Source organism: Malus sylvestris, chromosome 3 (assembly GCF_916048215.2).
Source record: "Malus sylvestris chromosome 3, drMalSylv7.2, whole genome shotgun sequence".
Lineage (NCBI taxonomy): Eukaryota > Viridiplantae > Streptophyta > Magnoliopsida > Rosales > Rosaceae > Malus > Malus sylvestris.
The window spans coordinates 591,066-608,411 of NC_062262.1; the positions used below are offsets into that span (position 1 = coordinate 591,066).

The following is a 17,346-nucleotide window of genomic DNA, read 5'->3' on the forward strand; positions in this document are numbered from 1 at the left end:
TATTGTGAATAACATGCAGATGAATTAGAGATTGATTGAGAAAGAATATTATAGTGTTGATTATTATTAATCGTGTCATTATCGATGATGTCGAGCGTTTAGCGACTCAATTTCAATTTTTCTTGCATTCATTTTGTTTCAGTCCTAGAAAATGTAATCAGATAGGTCAGCAGTAAGCCACGTCAGGAAACAGTTGGGCTCTGTTGTTGGCCTACTACAGTGGGGCCCACTCCTGCAGGTGATGTTGGCCACTCGCACAAAGCCAAACTTATCTTTTTCGACTTTTGGACGAACTAGTGTTGGCTCACCACTTACCCTCCACAAATTGGACTGGTGGAGGTTTTTTTAGGCTGAAGGACAAGTTCATAGCCCTTGCTTTGCCTTTAGGAGAGGGAGATTGTTGTCTCTAACACTTGTATTCAAAAGATGCCAAGTTCAATTTAAAATTATTGTGGTTAACGTATTGTGGATAAACTGTTGGTGACTCAGTGATCGATCAAGAAAGAATATTGCAATGTTGATTATCATTGTGCCATTATTGATAGCATCCAACGTTTAATGACTCAATTTTCATGTTTCATGCATTTGTTTTGTTTCAATCCTAGAAATTGTAATAAGATCATCACTGGTTATGCATGTTTTAAGCATGATATAGTACGGAAGTGTAGCTAGATGGAGGAAAACAGAGAAGGGAGGGGCTCTCTTATTGCTTTAGGGTTGATGTTGAACTTTCTTTCTATTTGATCGAATTTATTTGAGAGATAGTACGGAAGTGTAGCTAGATGGAGGAAAAAAGAGGGGGGGGCCTCTTTTATTGCTTTAGGGTTGATGTTGAACTTTCTTTCTATTTGATCAAATTTATTTTATCTAATAAGGAAAAAGGTTTTAGATATATCTAGAGTTATATGCGCATACACTTTGGATATGGATTCGTTTTTTGACATTTACTTTAAGCCAAATTTAAGACTTTGATCGTGGCTCAAACTTGGGCTCATAGTTAAGCTCAAGACTCGTGACATAAACTAGAGAAACCATATATGAGACCCAAAACTTGAGCCTTTATATGGAATGAGGATCCGGCTTTGTGAGGATTTCAGATATTTTCCATTCATGTTCGTTCATCGTACATCGTGCGGTCAGAAATCATTCTAAAGTTTATTATTTAAAATTGAATATAAATAATACATAACAAAAACTGGCCTCAGGATTACGATGAATGGACGTGATTGGATGATCCACAAGATCCTCATCATTCCTTTATGTGAGGCTCAATAACTTAACTCTAAACCCTTAGGGTGCGTTTGTTTCACCTCTTTAGGAGGGACTGTCTTGGACAGGCTTAAGTAGGACTATAATATTGTGTTTGGTATGTCATCGGACTAAAATAAATGGGACTCGCCTCGACTATGAGGCCCTCTGGGGTTCGCTAAAGCAGGCTATCTAATCCCAAGCTTTTGCTTGGTATTAAGGGGGACTAGAAAGGAAAGCCGACATCCTATCCCCAAGTTTTGCTCACTGACATCCAATCCCATCTTCTTCTGCGACGCCATCACCAGGGCATCGCAGTGCTTACTCTTTCGTGGCCCAAGTCTTGGGGGGTAACTGCAGCTCACAGTCGAAGCGACGCCGCTGTCGATTGACGTTACTGCCAAAATCGGCATGTCGGTGGAGAACCTGCCGATGTTATGAGCCGATAAGCGGATCAAGAGGTTGGCCATGGCGGACGTCCACTTGCAAGTTGAATTTTGAGTCCTCAGTTGAAAAATCACATTGAATTTGAAGAACTTAAATGAGCGACAAGTCTTGAAGCTTTATGGAAATTTTAGTGCTTTCTCTCTCTTTTCTAGAAAGCGGATGTTTGGCTTCTTGCTGCCTTGAGAAATTTGCAGGTTGGGTTGGATATTAAAATTGGGGAAAACGAAAAGGGGTTGAGTTTTGGGGACATATTTGACAGTTTGAGGGGGGATGGGGAGAGTGAGGAGTGGAGGGGTAATTTGGAAAATGAGGAAAGATTGAAAATCAATGGAAAGATGAAAGTTTGAAAAATCAATGTGATTTTTATCTGGGTTCTTCTAATTCATATGAGTGGTAATTCAATAGAAAGTTGAGTTCCCAATTGAAAAATTCGAAGGGTTTTCAATTGGGCTTTTGGGTTTCATTGATTTATTGGAAAGTTTTGTTTATGGGTTGAGATAATGTAAAATTTGAGGGTTCAAATCACGTTTTTTGAGAGAATATAAAATTTGGTTGCCAAGCGTAGTTGGATTCTGTAGAAAAATTTTGATGTTGGGTTCAATTTCTTTGTATTAGAAAATTATGGAGAAAGTTTTGTTAACAAAAACTTTTTTTTTCCTTTTTGTCCTTAATTCTGCTTTTAAGTCCAACTCTGCATCAAACGCTTCACTAAGTTAATCCAGCTCAGTCTTGTATAAGATAGTCCAGCTTAGTTTATAAAGCTAGTCCAGTCTGAGATAGTCTGGTGCAACAAACACACCTTTAAAGTAACTACGAATCTAGACTTTCACATGTGAGGAGCCCCATAGATTAAATTTTTATAAACACAAATAACTGTACAAGTTTCATACATGAGCATACTCCCAAGGAGATTTTCGAGCTCGGGGCCGCAACAGCCTCATGTCTAATCACGGACATGACATCCCAACTCTAACCTAAATTCTTATATGGAACCGGATCCCTTTAAACCCTTTGAAATTTGATTCAACGACTACAAACAGGAGGTTCCTCTAAAGTTATAATAATTGTAACTGTTGAATCAAATTTCAACGGTCTGGACCCCTTTATCAGGAGGCTCAATTTACAAGGATCCGGAAGGGATACGGTTCTTTCTTATACCATCATGAGCTGGAATTGGGAAATGGATAATTATAGTATTATCAAAGGGATTATATTAGTATGAAGGGTTTGACTTCCAACTTCTGATGTATGAAAGACGATTAGTTGAGAGGGGAGATTAGCCTTTAACAGTATCTGTTGTGGAGTAAGGAATGACACACCCATAAACACGGTCCCAATCGAGATGTGCATGTTTCGACGTCAATAGTGTTTTTATAATGTTTTAATTTTAAAAAACAAGTTCATATATATTACAGAAATACTGAGAATACAATCAAAATGTATGAATTTGATCATAAGTCTTGAAATGGCCCATTCTTTTTTAATTGAAGACTTTCACTTCAGAAACTAAATCCACGAAACTAAATCCACATTCAAATGACTTTGAGTTTGGTTTCATGCATTATGGTAATAGCAATTGTGATATTTGTGGTAGAAATTTGAAGTGAGATAAGATTAGATCATGGATGGTTGGACCGGAGCGTAGGGTCTTCGGGTTCAATCTCGAGCATCGAGTTCTTAGGTCTAGTTGTAGGCATTTGTCATTGGGCTCCGTCTTGCTGGTTGGTTACTCATGGACACATGTCCAGAGGTTGCGTCCATGAAGTCGTTTGCCAGCATTAGGTCACTAAGTCCAATCTAGGGTGAGAATTGGGCTCTCATGACACATGTTGATCCCCGCGTCATATGAGCCATGTCCCCAAGTCCTAGGTGTTAGGTTACAAGGTCAGTAGGTTCGATTTCAAGCATCGACGCCCCAAATCAAATCCCAGGACACGAGTCATCAGGTTCAGTTTTGGGGAGATAGTTAGATTTATAGGTTCAATTTCAGGCAACAAAGTTAAGGGTGCAGCGTCTTTATAGGTCGGGTCTGGACTTCGGTGTATAAAGACTAGGTTTGGTCCTAGGCATCGAGGTTGCACCGCCGAGATCACAAGCTCCTACACCGGGGCAAGGTTCAAACTGTATGAATTCCGATGCCGAATCAACCATTCATATGGTTGAACTTTGAAATTTCCCTTTTTTTGTGGAATTTAGAGGTGAAATTTTGGCTTCTTCAAATCCGATGCACAAGGTTCTAAAAAACGCTAGGCGCTAGTCGGGCGGCAGACTAGCGCCTAGCGCCTAGGCGAGCGCCTAGGCGGATTTAGGTAAATTTCTTGTATATCTTGTAAATAAGTGCATATTGACACTTAAAAAAAAACTATACTTGTATGGATAATAAAATAATGATAAAATGCAAATTAGGTACAATATTTCCATAAGTATTGGATGAACTTGTAGTAAATCCATCATTTGCAAATTAGATACACCATTTCCATAAGTATACCACCATGAAACCAAAAAAGAAAAAAGCACACAATTAATAAAAAATAAATAAAAAAAAACCTCCTAGGACCGCCTAGGGCCGCCTAGGACCACCTAGCCCTCCTAGCCTGCCTAGCCGCCCAACTTGCCTAGCCTGCCTAGGCCCAACCCGATTTTTCCTCCCTATTTGCCCAAAAACGCCTCGGTTGCTAGGCGTCCAGCGCCTAGGCGGCCGCCTAGGGCGTTTTTTAGAACACTGCAGATGCATACTTTTTTTCTTTCATTTGATAATTGAAATTTATAAAGTTCCGTTGCCTAAAAATACAATCTTGGTGGATAACCCCCAAAAACAAGAGTTTGGTTGTGCATCCATTGGGCACAACTTTGATGAAATGACAAAGGCTCATATGTAAGGTTCAATATGCAAGTAATTACACAAATTCACTATATATTTTACGGCGCAGTAAATCACGCAAAATTACCATAAATAATGGTTAAGTTGTGAGATGAGGTGAATGTAAATAGGATTGAATTGATAGATATTAGGAATTAGGATATATAGTGAAAATTTTAAGACCTCTCATTCTAATTCACCAACAACTCGCCAGCCGCAATACTTGTTGGATTTTCGGCTTCTCCTTTTCTTCTCCCATTTTTCCTTTTTATTTTCCTCCTAATTTAAAAAAAAAAAAAAAAAAACCCCCTCCTCCTCCTTTGAAAAAAGCAATAAAATCGAAAAAAATAATTATAATTAAATTAATAATTTCTATTTTTTTCAGAGAGAGAGAAAAGGGAGCGGCTTTCGGTTGGGATATTTTTGTCAGCGTGCTGCACCAACAAAACATTAGGGTTTTTTTTCTCTCTCAGATCTTTTTCCTTCTTCTTCCAACCTCCGTCGTCGTCACGTCCGCGCTACTGCTAAAGGGTTTTGCTTCCGTACAGATCTCTCTCTCTCTTTCTCTCTCTTCTGTGCATGTCAATCTCTTGCCTTGCATTAGCATCGATTCTGCTGTTTTCGTTGCATTTAGATCGGGGATTGTTCTCCATTTGCTTTTGTTTGGGTTCTGTTTGTTGCTGGGAAAATTTTATCAAAGGAGAAGAGAAAATGAGGGAAAATTTTATTAATTGAGTTCAGTGGTGAAATGGGTTTTCTTTTTTTGGTGATTTTGGGTGCATTGTTGTTGAGTTGTTGGTTTTGTGTTTGGTGATCATTCCTTTAGCATATTTGAATTGATATTTGTGTAAAGTTTTTTGCTTGTTTATTTTTTCTTACTTAGTGTTTATTTGTGCAGGGTTTTATCGTCTGCGTTGATTGGATTTTGTTGGAATTGTAATTGAATTAGGGATTCAGTTGTGGAGAATTTTTGAAGTGGTTTCAAAGATTGTATATTTTTTTGGAGGCTATTTTGGAGTGATAATTTTGTCCCAGTTGTACCGACTATGCGAACTTCATGGGCAGATTTGGCTGCAAATTCTGCAGCTGAGAATGTAGGTTCTGGCTCTTCTGGCAATGTTGGTTCAGGGAGTGCTCCTGCTCCTGCTCCTGCTTCTAATCGGTCCACCTATGTCCCCCCACATCTCCGTAACCGTCCACCTTCCTCGGACCCACCTGCTCCAGCATATACTGCGCCGGTTACCAATGATCGAGGTGGCCCAGGTGGGTTCAGTGCACCTCGTTGGGGTGGTCCCAGAAACGACAACAGTCGAACTGGCTATGGTGGCAATGCTGGTCGTGGTGGAGGATGGGGAAGCAGGAGTGGTGGTTGGGATGGGAGAGCACGAGAAGTGAACCCCTTTAGAGATGATGATGAAACAGAGCAGCCGTTTAGTGAGCAAGAGAACAGTGGTATTAACTTTGATGCATACGAAGATATTCCGGTTGAGACAAGTGGCGATAATGTTCCCACTCCTGTGAATACCTTTGCAGATATTGACTTGGGGGACGCACTTAATAAAAATATTCAGAGGTGCAAATATGTGAAACCCACACCTGTGCAGCGTCATGCCATTCCTATCTCCCTTGCAGGCCGAGACTTGATGGCATGTGCCCAAACTGGTTCTGGAAAGACTGCTGCTTTCTGTTTCCCAATCATCAGTGGAATTATGAAGGGACAACCTGCACAGAGACCACCCCGTGGTGCACATACAGTTCATCCGCGTGCTCTCATTCTATCTCCTACTAGGGAGCTTTCAATTCAAGTATGTTTAAAAAAGTGACCTTCTGATTTCCTCACATGTTGTTGCAGGCCATGAGAATTAAAATTTTCTCTGTGTTTCAGATTCATGAGGAAGCCCGGAAATTTTCGTATCAAACAGGTGTTAGGGTGGTTGTTGCGTATGGAGGAGCACCAATTAACCAACAGGTTTCTCATTCTTTTTTTTCTCTTTCTGTTGACTTGGTTTTTAGCCCTATGTTGGATTGGCTTTTGCCCTCATGCACTGTTTCATAATGATGACTTTACGTTTCTAATGACACTTGTTAGAGTGGTGATTACTCTGTCCAACTTATGAACTTTACATTTTAGAACCTATGGTCTTATTTGTTGCAATTTCATTTACCCAAGCTATGATTGTGCCCTCTATTTTCGTTATTTGTTTAAACTATAATTGAAAGAAATTACATGAAGTTCTTTTGTTATGCCGTATTATGAAAGTTTGTGGCTTGTTTAATTTCTTGATTGCATTTTGTTGTTAAATTGTTGTGTCTCAGTTGTGCTTCATTTGAAAAAGCAAGGCAAAGTTATTAAATTTGAAATTGCTTAAATAGCTCTTTTAATATATATGCATGAAATACATTAGAAATTTCAGAGACTAAGAATTTTGGACTGAATAGTGAGCTCATGTGTTGCATTGGGTTTATCTACACAGTTAAGTTCAATAAGCAAATTACTGTGTAGGCCTCTTTGGGCTTTTTTTTTTTTTTTTTTTGGGAGATTTGGGTTAGGACTGAAACTGTGAAGAAGCTTGATTGGAGTCAAATCTGTCATAGAGAAGGGGCAGAAGATATTCCAGGGAGGTTCATTCCTCATTCTGGGTTAGTATTTTGGAAAGGTATTAGGAAAGGTTTGGACACCGATTGCAAACCATTAAGGCATTGTAGTCGGATACAGTTGTCAGTTGTCAGATGTGTAGTGTGACATCTTAACTTGTAAGCTATAGTCTATAGCTGATAAGTAAACGACATGATTGCATTATAGTTAGCATATTAAATACTCACATCTTGCTGCTGTTATGTTGGTATTGTATGAAATGATGCGTAGTTTGGTTTAGGATATTTTTTTCCAAACTGTTTATTCATTGAGATCATTCATGTAATACATATTTTTTTATTGGGATCAGATACATGGCACACACACGCATATGCCTTATGCCTATGAACTTTTCTATTCTGTTGTCCTTACTCTGCTTTACTGGATTCTGGTGCATCTAAATTTTCTTGTTTACCGTACCGAATTGTTATTTTTGAGATATTTAGCAGATCTTGATGATGTATTTTTGGACAGCTGCGGGAGCTTGAAAGAGGTGTTGATATTCTTGTGGCAACTCCTGGAAGATTGGTGGATTTGCTGGAGAGAGCCAGGGTTTCGTTGCAGATGATTAGATATTTAGCCCTAGATGAGGCTGATCGAATGCTGGATATGGGTTTTGAACCACAAATAAGGAAAATTGTGGAGCAAATGGACATGCCTCCTCCAGGTATGCGACAGACTATGCTGTTCAGTGCCACTTTTCCGAAGGAAATACAGGTAATTTTTCTTTTTGTGGGAAGAAGTTTATAAATGCAAGACTTTCTTCATAGATTTTTTGTAGACATTTTCCGAACTAGAACAGTATCAGTGTATCACACTTCTTTAATCTAACCAACTAATTAATCAGGCCTCAGTAGATCTGTGTTGGGATTTCCAGATGAATTTATGTTGTAGAAACTAAGTAGAATTGATAAATTTATTTTTTTATTTTTTTGGTTTTATGTTCTGGCCTTATGCTGAAAAGCTTTAATGCGTTATATTTGAAACTTTCGTTTTGCATGAAGAGACTGGCCTCTGATTTTCTTGCAAAGTACATCTTTCTGGCGGTTGGAAGGGTGGGTTCTAGTACTGATTTGATTGTCCAAAGAGTGGAATTTGTGCATGAATCTGATAAAAGAAGTCACCTCATGGACCTTATTCATGCACAGAGGGCCAATGGCGCACAGGGCAAGGTATTCTTGTGGAACTTCTTTTGAACTTTTTAGCTACTAATGTGAAAACTATTACTAATTGGATAATTTAAATTTGTGTGATTCTGGATCTCCTGCATTTAATAATGTGAAAACATTGGTTGCTTACATTGTTTTTTTTTTTTTATTTTGCAGCAAGCTCTGACATTAGTTTTTGTGGAGACAAAGAAGGGAGCTGATTCGCTGGAACATTGGCTGTGTATGAATGGTTTTCCTGCAACTACTATTCATGGTGACAGATCACAGCAGGTACGTTGGTTTTGCTATCTGGTTTCTATCATTCCGGGGGTACATGTCTTGATATACTGTATATATTTAACTTTAAGGGGGGTTACATTGGTGTGGTTTTGTAATTGTTGCTATCAACACACACCTCACTAACATGGCGAGTTATCAGAATCAGGCTTCTTGGGGTAGAAGAACAAACATGGATATTCTAACTCAGATTTTTTAGTTAGTAGATTGTTCATGCTTGGGAATGTTGTATTTAGGGTTCTCCTTCCTGGATATTGAGATTCCAGTGAACATGAAGTAGCATGTTAGCAAAGAATGACAAGGTACATAACCAATAGAGAACACGAGGAATATTAAATGCCTTGTTTGAATCTTATACTGCTTGCTGATACTGTGTTTGTCATGATATGGCTTTCCATGGGCTTGTTGGTGGTTATAAGCATGCATTGGCCCTTTTATTTTGGTTATTGACCCACGTACATCACATTGCGTAGCTTATGAGTTTTAGGTTTGGGATTTGTTGTCAAGGTGCACTGGGCAGTGATTGGAGATGCATTCTTCCTCTTTTATGTTGATAAATGAAATATGAATTGGGTGATAAAGTGGTATGGAAAAGCTGTTTTTAGGATATACACTGTTTTGAACTTTCAGCTTAGAAGAAACTTAATTGGCTTGATGTCTAAGAATGTACCCTTGTATAATCAATTTGAACTTAGGATTGGATGTTAAGCCAGGGGCTTGAGGTCATTTAGTAGTTACGGTGTACCGCATTGTTGTAAGATTAATGTTTAAATTCTACCTTTTGTTTATATATTTGTTTATCTGTACTTGTCTGCAGGAAAGAGAACAAGCATTGAGGTCATTTAAGAGTGGGAACACTCCGATCTTGGTGGCTACTGATGTGGCTGCACGTGGGCTAGACATTCCTCATGTTGCACATGTTGTCAACTTTGATCTTCCAAATGACATTGATGATTATGTTCACCGCATTGGTCGTACGGGACGAGCTGGGAAGTCTGGCTTGGCTACTGCCTTCTTTAATGAGAACAATTCATCACTTGCTAGGTCTTTGGCAGAATTGATGCAAGAATCAAATCAAGAAGTACCTGCTTGGCTGTCCCGGTACGCAGCTCGAGCTTCTTTTGGTGGTGGGAGGAACCGTCGTTCTGGGGGAGGCCGGTTTGGTGGCCGTGACTTCCGAAGGGATTCCTCTTTCAGCAGGGGTGGCAATGATTACTACGCTGGAGGTGGTGGGGGTAGCAGCGGTGGATATGGGGGTGCTTCTGGTGGATATGGGGGTGCTTCTGGAGGATATGGTGCTGGGGTGGCCAGTGCGTGGGACTAACCACTAACTCCTCAAAGCAGCTACAGTGTCGTAGGTAATGGATGCAGACTTCTTTATAAGGTCATATTTTTGTTTATGTAATGTTTGGTTTGAACGACCAATGTTTCACACTGTCGGAGACGCTCATCAATGTTTTGAGGGGAGGGGGTACTTATATTTGGTATTGGTGCCACTGGAATAGAAGGTTTGTGTAACGTTCGTAGGTGTCGATTTAAAAGGTGCTAACATAGTAGGGATTAGTGTCATTTTAGTCATTCTGTACCCTTATTACGTACTCCGGCGTGTGAGTTCAGATGGGTTGTAGAATATGTAGTGGGAGAGGGGAGAGGGTTTCTTTTCGGCCACAATCTTTGTTTATCTCATAGGCATGTTCGTTTCAACCCAGTTTGTCGGGTTTATAGTGTTTGAGGGTTCTTCTGTTCCTGCCAATTCTTTCCTCCTTTCAAGGAGTTGAACATGAGGAGTTATATAGGGCTTTTGTAATATTTTGGTTCTGACTGAAATAAATACAAAGCTCTCGTTGAAAACCAGATTTCTCCGATTTGAACGGGAACTTCCGGTACCAATTGGACCGGAGTAATCTTAGTTGCCAGTCGTTGTTGAACGCGAAACGTTTGTTGTTTTTATGCAAGCTATGTGAATTCAGAAGGGCCAAGTATTTTCAGATCGGTTTTCTTTTATTTTGGCTGCCTACTTTGCTTTGAATGCATTTTTTTTTCTTCTTCTTATGAATGAGAAATTTTAGCAAGGGAAGAAAGGTCTTTAACTTCTAAGTTAACATCGATTTAATTTTTAAGTTTGACTGGTAGTTCAGTTGGTTAATTCACTTTTGTATCCGACTCTCGAGGTTCTATGCTCGTCTTCTCTCTTCTCTAATATCATTTCTAAATATATATAAAATGGCTACATAATGAATTCAAAAACATGCAAATGTGTGTTAGGCTAGTTGAGTGGGCAACACGCTTGTCATTTTTGCACTTTTGATTATTATTATTTTTGTTTTTGACAAACAATATTATTTACATAAGGAGAGAGGGTAGACTTAGTCTTATAATAAGCTAACAATAATGTAATTCAAATTTATTTTTGGCGAGAATCGAACTTAAGATCTCTCATTTGTAAATGTGGAGGAATATCGTTAGATTATAGCACTAAGTTGCCGATTTTCTTTTTATATTACAACAATTTAGAGCGTTGGATTGTCAAAGCCTAACACCAAAGAGAATGGGAGAGAGAGAGAGAGAGAGAGACTTAAATTTTATTTTTTTGGCGTGTGGGACATAAGGAGGAGGTAAGTGACCAACGACAACTCAATTAAGTGGTTAATCACGTAGAAAAAAGAGGTTCTTTAATCCCCTTGAGTCTTTTGACGTATCAGAACTTAAACGAAGCTTCTTTGACAAGTGCATATGAGCCAAAAGAGCAAGTACACATTTTATGTTATTCTTTCTCACATCCAAATCAAAATGCTGGAAAACTCCTCTTTCAACTCTTTGTCCATTTCTATATTCTCTTCACCCCCTCCTTTTCTTAACCCCCAATTTTTCTTCAGTCCCTAAGTAGTTTAGAAAATAAATGGTGAAGATTGACTCTAAAAAATCGAATGTGAAAATTGTTTAGAAAGTCTGATTACTTGGGAGGTTGGACTACCTAAGACAAATTCCTTAATGAAAAATTGGTTTACCGAGTCAGACTACTAATATAATAAAAATTTGGTCTAACGATACCCAATCATCAATTTATTGGAGTAAGTCATGAACTTGGACCTCATAAGTGACGTTAAAAGTAGTATATTTCAATTGATTTATCTCCCATAGAAATAATTGGACACTAAAATTTGGAGAAAAGGATAAGAAGAGAATTGGGGGGAAGTGAGAAACAGAAAATGATATTTCATTCAACAGTCACCAATGGATAGGTAAGCTCATTAAAGAGTGGTGGAGGTGAGCTATTAATATTTTGTGAGACCAAAAGCAATATTCAAACCTTCCCGTTGTCTTCCTCTCTCTCTCTCTCTCTCTCTCTCTCTCTCTCTGATACTAGTTCTCTCTCTCTCTCTCTCTCTGATACTAGTTCTCTCTCCTAAATTGAGTTTTGGGCATGAGCTCTGTCACCCTTGTTAGAGAGATTTTTCAGTGTAACAGTTACGCAAGACGGTACACCACATATCTCTATGTAAATGATTGGATATGTGTGTTAAAAGGTTAATAGCTTAAAAATTAAAATTTTCCACCACTTACATAAAAATACTTGATATACCATCTGTGTTCCCGTCACAACTAAAAATTTTCCCCCTTGTTGGAGTTGAAATTAAACTAAAACATTTTAGAAGGGGTTAAAAGATCATTTTGGTTCCTCTATTTACTTGCATATTGTTTGATTTATTATGTTTTACATCTAACTTTCAAATAGTGTTATGGTTTAGTAATATTTTTCTTCACTTGTAAGTGTGAAGATTTAGATTCAACATCAATGAATGAAGAATTCAATACCTATTTATGTTGATTAATTATGCAGTTTAACCAAAATCATCTTCCAATTTCGTTGTATAAACAAATTTGTGTTTTGAATTTAACCAATTAGGTCATTGTGTTTCATCTCGTCAATAATGTTGTTGGTCCATGTTATCTATTTTGACGTTAATTTTTATGCGCGAGTCTCTGTATGTGTGTAACGTGTCACTGTAACACTCAAACTAAATGAAAAAACAAAAAGGTTTAACCTTTTCAAAAGTGCATTAAATTAAATTAGTTCAAAATTTTCAAGATCCACCTCTATATTATTTTAAGTTTTTCAGCCTAAAAATACAAAAATTACTTATCAAATTACAACATCAGAAGTTGGTCAAGTCCATGGTCCAGCTGTACTCTTTAGGTTAGAGAGAGAAAGAAACACGAGAGTGCAAGCAAGTCTTCTCTTCTAGAGAGAGATTGAGACAGTGAAAGAGAGAGAAGACGTGCCCTCACATTTTGATGTTCTAAGTCTAACTTCCCAGTTGGTGGAGGCAGACTTTTTATTTTTCTGCATTTTTTGTTTGCATTTGCAGATAAAATGGAAAAACAAACCTCCCCAGAAGAAAAAAACCAAAGCTTTTAGTTCATTTATGCTATCTGCTGGATCGGATTCAAGAAATTGAACTTCCAGCTCCAAAGTGGCTTCTCGATCCAAGCTTCATCCAACCATTTTTCTATGAGCTTGTGATTCGCTCATGGACCAGAACACTGAACACTCTTCCAATGCTCAGAGGGGCTTCAGAGTTCAAGCTCCGCTGGTTAGTCTCCTCACTGATCTCTGAACCCAGTTTCCTTTTTATGTTTTTATAATTTTTCCTCTGAATTCATGGCATTTTAGAGATACCCAGATGAAAGTTTAGCTTAATTGTGAAAAATTGTGGAGAAATTTTGGATTTTGCTTCTGGGTTTTTGTTTTCTTAAGATTTTAGAGCTGCTCAGCAAGTATTTTTGTTGCATGTGTGATTCTTTGGGGAAAGGTTTTGACTTTTTATTGTATGAACGTAGGGGATGGGGGAAATGTTTAACTTTGATTCTTATGAGAATTTAGCTGAACTGTGCAAAATTGTTGACAAAAGATTGGACATTTGGTTGTTTTTTCTTCTTGAGTTCTCTAATAGGTGCCTTATTTTTAAAGTTTGAGGTGCAGTATTCTGATTTCGTGGTGTTGGGATCGTATTTTCTGCTTCTCAGTGATGATCAAATTGGAACCTGAGATATCTCTCTTGGTTTAATGAGAAAGTGTGTTCTTCCTAAACGTCCGTTTTAAAGAATAAAGTTAGAGAAAGGAGGTCATTCTTTGCTAAGAAATTACTGTTCTTTGACGATTAACTGCCTTCCACATGAGTTACAGTTACGTTTTTATAACATTTACAAATACTTTGGATGAAATTACTGCATTTACTTTTCAGTACCTCAATGGTTACTCAAGCTATTTCTATCTTGTTCTCTGGTATATCTTTTAGGGTGCGTTTGGATGAGGGACTTTAAAGTGCCATGGAACATAGGCCAAATTTGTTAGGAATGCACTACCAAATTAGAAATAGGATCTCAAAAGGACCAGATGCAATAGCCTTGAGAGAACTTTCAAATGACTCCTTAGAGGTCCATAAAGGTGTCATTTGAAAGTCCTTTGTTTAGTGTCTTTGTAGCGTATTTCTAGCATTTTGGTAATAGCTTTTTAGTGCTTGAGTAGTTCATTTGTCAACAATATCATTCTTTTTGCATGATAAATTACATGTAGATAAATACTGGCATCCTTTACATTGTAGATAGATACTTGCATCCTTTAACCCCTCCACCCCTTTGGTGCTGTGGAAAAGGATTCAATTGCTACTATCATTTTTTTTGTATTTTATACTTTTGTTACCATCCCAGATTTTTTTTTTTAATTATGCTATTTAACTAAGCAGTTCCATATAATGTCTCCAAATCCATGCCTACCGTATATCTATTATCACAAGCACATCAAAATATATGTCGTGGACTCGTGGCCACTAGCTTCCCCTCGATGTTTCTAACTTACCTTTTACTTTTGTTATTTCATGCATCCTGACATGCCTTGGTTTTGCAGGTTGACTCTGTATCATGCTATTGTAAAGTAGATGCAGGCTTCAAAACTGTTGCAGGGGCAAGAAAGTTTGTCCCAGGATCAAAGATTTGCATCCAGCCTGATATCAATCCTAATGCACACAGGGGAAAAAATTTACGCCGGGAAAGGACCAGAATCCAGCCACCCCTCCTGCCTGGTCTACCTGATGATCTTGCAATTGCTTGTTTAATCAGAGTCCCCCGTGTTGAGCATAGGAAACTCCGTATAGTTTGCAAAAGATGGTATCACCTTCTAGCGGGAAACTTCTTTTATTCGCTTAGGAAAAGTCTTGGAATGGCGGAAGAATGGGTTTATGTTATCAAAAGAGACCGTGATGGAAGGATCTCTTGGCATGCTTTTGATCCTACATACCAGCTCTGGCAGCCACTTCCACCCGTTCCTGGTGAGTATTCTGCCGCGCTTGGTTTTGGTTGTGCTGTCCTTAGCGGTTGTCACCTGTACTTGTTTGGAGGAAAACATCCATTAAGGGGATCTATGAGACGGGTCATTTTTTACAGTGCTCGGACAAATAAATGGCACAGGGCACCAGATATGCTTCGGAAACGCCATTTCTTTGGCTCTTGTGTTATTAATAATTGTCTTTATGTAGCTGGTGGGGAGTGTGAAGGAATTCAAAGGACTCTTCGTTCTGCTGAAATTTATGATCCAAACAAAAATCGGTGGACCTTTATTTCCGATATGAGCACAGCTATGGTGCCATTTATTGGGGTGGTTCATGACGGAATGTGGTTCCTAAAAGGACTTGGGTCACACCGTGAGGTAATGAGTGAAGCCTATACTCCTGAAGCCAATACCTGGACCCCTATTAGTGACGGGATGGTTGCTGGGTGGCGCAACCCGAGTATTTCTTTAAATGGGCAGCTCTATGCTCTGGACTGCCGTGATGGGTGCAAGCTTAGGGTTTATGATAGAGTATCAGATTCATGGAACAAATTTATAGATAGCAAGGTTCATCTAGGGAGTTCTTGTGCTTTGGAGGCTGCTGCGCTAGTTCCCCTTAACGGGAAGCTTTGCATTATTCGTAATAACATGAGCATCAGTTTAGTTGATGTTTCAAGTCCGGATAAACATGTCGAAAGCAACCCTCACCTTTGGGAAAATATCGCCGGCAAAGGTCATTTCAGAACTCTAGTCTCAAATATATGGTCAAGTATAGCAGGCCGAACTGGTTTGAAGAGTCACATTGTACACTGTCAAGTGCTCCAAGCATGACAAGCTGACAACTGCTCTCGGTGTTGCTTATGCTTTGTGTGAAGCAAGAGTTGAGATGAGAAGCATTGTTGGTGCATCTGCAGAGCCAAGGCAGTCATCTCTTGCAAGCGATCTGGTATGCGACTGGCGAATACTGGTTTCGGAAATAGAATTTCGAGGTTGTTGGTCTCGGAAATAGATTTTTGATGTCATTTCTTTATATTCATGATCAAGAGAGGGCAGATAAATTTGTAAATCTAGTTATATTGGTCTAGGCCTTTTTGTCTTGTGCTTTGGGGATTTTATGTTTAGTAGCATGTAATCTTAGATGCCTTTGTGAATATACATGGGTCATTAGAGATCATTCAATATATACTTTTCCATTAATCCATCATCTCTTCTTTTTTGATGTGCGTCATCCGTGTGCAGGGGCCATGATAATCTTTTGAATTGTTCTAATATCACGGGACATCAAATTTCTTAATTTTGCTGGAATATCAATGTCACCTATCTTTTTGTACAACAAAAATTATGAATTTGTAGCCACGACGCACATAATTTTAGTTATTTTTGTTCATAGCAAGACATATATTTCAAACTCCACGAGCAAGCATTTCCTGAAACCGTTTGAACGACTCTTCCCTTTGAATCTTGAGCTGGTTTCTGAACTTTTTGATGAAGGTGTAGACATCGAAATTTCGGTAAATAAATGTTGACCGATAAATCAAAGTGTCAACGCTCATGTATTACATAAATTTTACACGTAGCGTGTGACTCAACGAAAATTGAAATGAGTTGGAAAGGTCATCAAATGGGACACGTGTCAACACCTGGCAGAAACGACTTATTTCATCTGGAATATTATATTCAAAGTTAGGCCTTGGAAAATTCTATAAATACAAGCCCATTTCATTCATTGACGGGGACGAATTCATATTACACCTTGAAGCTCTGAAGCTCTGAAACTCCGAAGCTCTCAAGCATCCAGGTTCCCGAAAAATCAAGAAAGCTCTCTTCGTTCTTCGTTCATCGTTCATCCAAGATCAAGCCCCAACGGCCCTTTGGATCAACAATCATCCACCAATTCAAGATCAAGCCCCGACGGCCCTTGAAGAAAGCACCATCGTTCATCATCCGTTCATCCAAGATCAAGCCCCAACGGCCCTTTGGATCAACAACGTCGACAAATCCACACACATCCAACCGTTCTTCAAGATTAAGCCCAAAAGCCCTTGAAGATCTGTTCATCACTGTTTCTTCAAGATCAAGCCCAAAAGCCCTTGAAGATCCGCTCATCACCGTTATTCAAGATCAAGCCTCAAACGGCCCTTGAAGAAACATTCATCCTCAAGATCAAGCCCCAACGGCTCCTTGAAGATCCGCTCAAATCCACCTTCAAAGATCAAGCCCACGGCCCTTTGAAGAAACTTCCAACTGTTCATCCAAGATCAAGCCTCGACGGCCCTTGGACCAACGAAACACCCATAAATCAACACCTTACGGAGATCGAATCAGAGGATCAAAATAGAGAGAGATTGTAACCCAAAATCATCAAATACTAAATATTTGTTTG

At 38.8% G+C, this 17,346-nt stretch overlaps 2 protein-coding genes across 2 annotated transcripts; both read left to right on the plus strand.

Annotated features, from left to right (window-relative positions):
• The first annotated feature begins 4,939 nt into the window (after window positions 1-4,939).
• LOC126615709 (DEAD-box ATP-dependent RNA helicase 37-like) lies at window positions 4,940-10,639 on the plus strand. The gene is made up of 7 exons (XM_050283586.1): window positions 4,940-5,097; window positions 5,454-6,360; window positions 6,441-6,524; window positions 7,665-7,907; window positions 8,195-8,362; window positions 8,516-8,629; window positions 9,453-10,639. The coding sequence occupies exons 2-7, from the start codon at window positions 5,602-5,604 to the stop codon at window positions 9,957-9,959; spliced, it is 1,875 nt and encodes a 624-aa protein (XP_050139543.1). The 5' UTR covers window positions 4,940-5,097; window positions 5,454-5,601; the 3' UTR covers window positions 9,960-10,639.
• A 2,183-nt stretch (window positions 10,640-12,822) lies between these two features.
• Window positions 12,823-16,160, plus strand: LOC126615065 (F-box/kelch-repeat protein At1g55270-like). The gene is made up of 2 exons (XM_050282781.1): window positions 12,823-13,230; window positions 14,544-16,160. Exons 1-2 carry the CDS (start codon window positions 13,168-13,170, stop codon window positions 15,792-15,794), a joined length of 1,314 nt encoding a protein of 437 aa, XP_050138738.1. The 5' UTR covers window positions 12,823-13,167; the 3' UTR covers window positions 15,795-16,160.
• The last annotated feature ends 1,186 nt before the right edge of the window (window positions 16,161-17,346 follow it).